At 41.5% G+C, this 5,302-nt stretch overlaps 1 protein-coding gene across 1 annotated transcript; it reads left to right on the top strand.

The window, feature by feature from the left end:
• The first annotated feature begins 1,218 nt into the window (after nt 1-1,218).
• LOC125484532 (4-hydroxybenzoate polyprenyltransferase, mitochondrial-like) lies at nt 1,219-4,421 on the top strand. The gene is made up of 3 exons (XM_048603716.1): nt 1,219-1,497; nt 2,553-2,719; nt 4,365-4,421. Exons 1-3 carry the CDS (start codon nt 1,287-1,289, stop codon nt 4,419-4,421), a joined length of 435 nt encoding a protein of 144 aa, XP_048459673.1. The 5' UTR covers nt 1,219-1,286.
• Nucleotides 4,422-5,302: the final 881 nt, after the last annotated feature.

Raw genomic sequence — 5,302 nt, 5'->3', positions numbered from 1 at the left:
TTTTCCTTCACAGATGCTGCCAGACCTGCTGAGCTTCCAGCAACTTCTATTTTTGCTCCTGATTTACAGCATCCACAGTTCTTTCAGTTTTTATTTAAGCAACAGATGTAAAACTATTTAGGCATTAATACGTTGAAGGAAGAAAATATCAGAGGCATTTATTCTTCGAATTACAGAAAATATGAATTTCTCAGAACTGAAGAATGAGAACAAACAGGTGTCTCAGAACGAGAAACACAAAGGAAATAGTGTACACAACATACTACAAAAGGAAATACTATCAAAACACAAAAGAGAAAGATGAGGAATGGATGATGAGTGAGATGTTAGCAAAGATGTTACAGGAAAGACACACAGTCAAGTAAGATGAAATTCAAAATGAACGATGCATAAAGAGAAATTGTCTAATGTAATGTGGAAGAATTAGAGCCGGAAATAAATCTCAAAAAGTTACAATGTTAAAAAATATTAAAAGTAAAATTTTAATAGACAGAAATGATAACAAATACTGGGAGCACACAAGGCAAAGGTGATAAAATAATGAGGTTGTTGGCTTGCTCACCGAGCTGGCCGGTTATCATACAGACGTTTCGTCACCATGCTAGGTAACATTATTAGTGCGGCCTCTGATGAAGCGGTGTTGTTCTACTTCACTTGGTATTCATATGATCCGATCTGTTAAGTTGAGTGTGCCATTTCTGGCTCTGTTCTGCGTAGGTTTGTATATGGGGTCTAATTCCACATATTTGTTGATTGCACTACGGGCTCAAAACCAGGCCTCTAGGAATTACGGTGCATGTCTGTGGTTACCTAGCTTGACGATGAAACATCTGTACAATAACCAGCCAGCTCGGCAAGCAAGCCAACAACCTCACCCACAATCCCAGCTATAAATCTTCCCAAGAACCTTAATATTAAAGTAATGTTTGAAAGGGATATAGTAGCTAAAAGACAGAACATACAAGAGCATACGACGATCAACAAAGAGCAAGTTCTCCAAAGTTTTTTGTTTTATTCATTCGCGGGCTAGCAGCATTAATAGCTGAGCCAGTACTGATAGACCTAATTGCCCTTAAACAGCTGGTGGTGAACTATCTTCTTGAACTGCTGAAGTCCTCCCATTCACAAGGGACCATCTCCATTCTCCAACTAGAGCCCTTCTCCCGCTCAGATTTTGATTGACACGTTCCAACACCGCGCACGCGCTGTTCCGTTCGTGGGTGGGTCCTCAATGAGCGGCGCCTGGTGAGGGCCCCTGCACGGTCACGTGCTGGAAGCAGCGCGAGATGTCGCTGTTGTTGTTGTGGCTGAGGCCGGCCTCGCGCTGCCGCCTGGCCGAGCTCGCGGCGCTGCGGGTAACGGCTGCTCGCTATGTCTCCGTGCCGGCCGCTGTGGGCATCAGGTGTAGCAGCGGCTTGTCGGCGGCTGGCCTGGTCGGATCGGCGCCGTCGGCGGTGCAGCCTTACCTGAAACTGATGCGACTGGACAAACCAATCGGTAAATCCATTGGAATGTTTCGTCGGCTCGGTGTCTTTGGAGATGGAGAGGTGGGGGCGGGAGGCTGCAAGTTGTCAGCAGAGACTGCTCGCCTGTCACAGCTCGGGCTGGGCTGGATCGGATCTTGGGACTGGCACCTGTCAGTCAGAGACTCTGAGCTGATCTCAGAGAGTACAGGATGTCGTTTTCAAATTCCTTGGGGAAAGAAACATCCTTAGTATGTGTAAGAGCAACTTTTGTCAAGTCATTCATACCCCTTTTAGCATACATGGTGCTAGTAATATCCAGTTTTTTTTAGCTTTAGCTGTCTGAGTTAGCAGCCATGATCCTATTGAATGGCGGGATAGGTTTGAACGGCCGAACGGCCTACTCCTGTTTCTTATGGTCAATATTGCTGAGGATATAAAATCTTGCAGAACTGGACAAAATGTTTTCAAAGGTACGAAATATACATATAGACTGTCAGCACCTGTCAAGAGAGGACAGTGGATTAATTTTGGGCATATAACCTTTAATCAAAGGATCTTTCCTGGCAGACAAACAGGAGGCTGGAAGAAAGGAGAAGTCAATGTTTTGGGTATTACCCTTAAAGCCTGAATGTGGAGGTAGGAGGAGCTGCAGATAAAGGGGGAGGGGGTGGCACAATGGCAGTTAAGTGGACACTAGTAGATGGCGAATACCAGTGTCCACTGATCACCACCATTCTGCTACTCTCCCCTGTGATCTGAAGCTCCCCTACCCCCGCATTGGGAAGAAGGGTAATATCCGAAATGTTGATTTCTCCTTTCCTCCAGATGCTGCCTGGTTTGCTGTGTTCTTCCAGCCTCCTGTTTGTCTACCTTGGATTCCAGCATCTGCAGTTTTCTTGTCTCTATCTTTCCTGGTAATTTAATTCATTATTTTAGAGGTAATTGTAGAATTCTGTGTATTCAGAATAGTCTTGAGGCTGCTGGTTTACATTTGCATTTCTTATATTTTTGCTTTTTTTTCCAGTCCTAGCCTGACACGGTAGTGGTACATTGAAATGTTACATCTATTATAATTTGATGTTTCAGGCACCTGGTTGTTGTATTTACCTTGCACCTGGAGTATCAGTTTAGCAGCAGAACCAGGTTGTTTTCCAGATCTGCCCATGCTTGCACTTTTTGGAACAGGGGCATTACTGATGCGAGGAGCTGGTTGCACAATCAATGATATGTGGGATAAAGACATTGACAGAAAGGTAACATTCACTTCTGGAATATATTCCTGTGTTAACTGTTCACTTGTATAGAAGACAATCAGTTGGTCTTAACAAGGATACTCTTCTATTAAGTGTTGGTTCCTCATTTTTGATGCTACCAATGTTGGTCTTAACAATATTTCCATTTAAATTAATCAATGCAAATATAACCATCTGCACTCTTGAAAGATCTTGGGAATTGCATTGACTGACTCTTAGCTTGTCACTCTCATTCTACCCTTTGTAAACTTGATGTTATGCTAAACTGTGCTGCCCATGTCTTATCTTGGCCTAAATTCCTTTCCCCAGTCGATTCTGTATTTATTAACATACATTGGCCACTAGTCAAACAACATCTGGAGTTGAAAGTTCTCATCCTTGTTTCAGATTCCTTCTTGCTCTAGTCTCTTCCCTATTTCCGTAATCTCCTCCAACTCCTTCTGAGATTTGCATTCTCTAATTCTGGGATCTTGAAGATCCCAGATTTCAGTCATTTCACTACTGGTTGCCACACCTTTAATTGTTTTGAAACTTAATTCTGGAATATTCTCCCTCTCTGCCTCTTCACCTTGTTTTCCTCGTTTTGACACTTCCTCACTTTTAAAAGCCTACCTCTTTGATTAAGCATTTTGCCATCCGACCTAATATCTCCTTAGCTGCTTTATGTCTGATTTGTTTACAATGCTACTGTATGACACCTTGAGATGTTTTATTGGGTTATAGGTGCTGAATACATATAAGATGTTGTTGATATTGTAAACAAACAAAACCTTGTTTCTATATTATGTCTTTTAACCATATTGAACATTGGAAGATAGTAGGAATACTGAGGACAGACATTTCCCAAAAATAGCTGATCCCAACCAGTCCCACCACTTCTGCTTTTAAGGTAGTTGGGATGAGGGACGAGTGAACAACCTGTTCAAGGAATGCCCATTGAATATTTAAATCAGGGCTAACTTATAAGCACACATTTTACCCTGTGTGTACCCAGAGTTGACAATATTGAGATATTTTTAAACCAAAAGTAAACATGATAATGTGGACGTAATAAGACGTACGAAACTCAAGCATGATATAAGTAAGGACTGAAGTACTAGATCTGAAAATATTTACTGAATCGGAAAAACAAAATATGCAAATAATGCTAAAAAAGGGACACTTTTCACATTGCACTCATCAGGACAATTTGCAAGAAATTCCAACATAATAGGAAAATAACCTACCTCAATTGTGTGAAATAGACACTGAAATTGCAAACTCAGCAGCTCTCTTAAGAGCTGGCTTCATCTGCATTCAAAATCACCAAGAAATACAGCGGTGAAATGAGCTCCCTTTCTTTGACGCCTAGTTGAGATATCAGTCAGGGGTTCTCTACTACTGTCCATCACAAGGCTACCTTCACTGATCACTTTGTGAATTTGGATTCCTACAGTTGCATGTGCAATAAGATTGGCCTTATCAGCAATTTTGTAAGTAGGGCCAAGCCATTTAGTCACTGTGCATGTTTGATGCTGAAATAGGGCACATCAAATCTATCCTGTTGGACGATGGCTATGTAAACCAGATCTTTTCTGAAGTATATTGTGCAAATGCATGAATGAGGTCAGACTTTTTGTCCTGAAAAGTTTTCTGACCACCTCAGATTAAAAGTATGATGTCTCAACAGGTGAAGCTGTTTCATATTGCTACTATACAGTAGCACATGAGGGGTTTACCACTAACAGAATGCTGATAACAAGTCATAAAGATGTTGCTGCTATCACACAAATGAACAATGTACACAAAAACAGAAATCCTGGAAAAACTCAGCAGGTCTGACAGCATTTGTGAAGAGCAAACAGAATTAACATTTCCGGTCCAGTGACCCTTCAGAACTGATTGTAGTTGGGTGATATATATGCTAAAGAAAGGTTGGGGGGAGGGGGAAGGAGTAAATGATAGGTGGGGATGAAACCCAGAAAGAGAGAGAACCGGTTGGGTAGACATAAGAATGGTAAAGGTCAGCCAGGAGAATGTGTAGTTGCTAATGAAGACCATTAGTGGCTGATGATGGGTTATTTTGAGAGCAGCCCATGTGATGATAAGGCCTGGTGTCAGCTACAATCAGTTTTGAAGAAGAGTTACTGGACCGAAATGCTTGCTTTCCACAGATGCTGCCAGACATGAGTTTTTACAGCAATTTCTGTTTTTGTTTCTGTTTCCAGCATCTGCAATTCTTTCTTTTTTTTTGCGTAATAAATTTTGGTATATGAATTTTACTGCCACCATATACATAGGCCACGTATCCCAAAAACTAGTGGATTGTTTCAAATAGCATATCCCTTTAGCTATTCACAACAAGCAAGGCATTGACCATACCAAACTAACTTGTGCTTGTAAAACTCATTCTTGGACAACTCAGACAACATTTCCTGAATAATCCCAGGTTTGCTAAGAATTGCCCTAGGAGGCAGTGTAGGATTGCCAGTCAGGCCTGTGGTAATATGCACTTTCCTATACTGGAAGCTGCATATATTAATACATAGACCTTACTCTTTCCACATAGAACATACGCATATATTCTGCCAGTTTCAACTCAAT

This window comes from Rhincodon typus, chromosome 1 (assembly GCF_021869965.1).
Source record: "Rhincodon typus isolate 14 chromosome 1, sRhiTyp1.1, whole genome shotgun sequence".
NCBI lineage: Eukaryota > Metazoa > Chordata > Chondrichthyes > Orectolobiformes > Rhincodontidae > Rhincodon > Rhincodon typus.
Note: the sequence above shows the minus strand (reverse complement) of the source record. Positions and strands in the feature narration are given on the sequence as shown.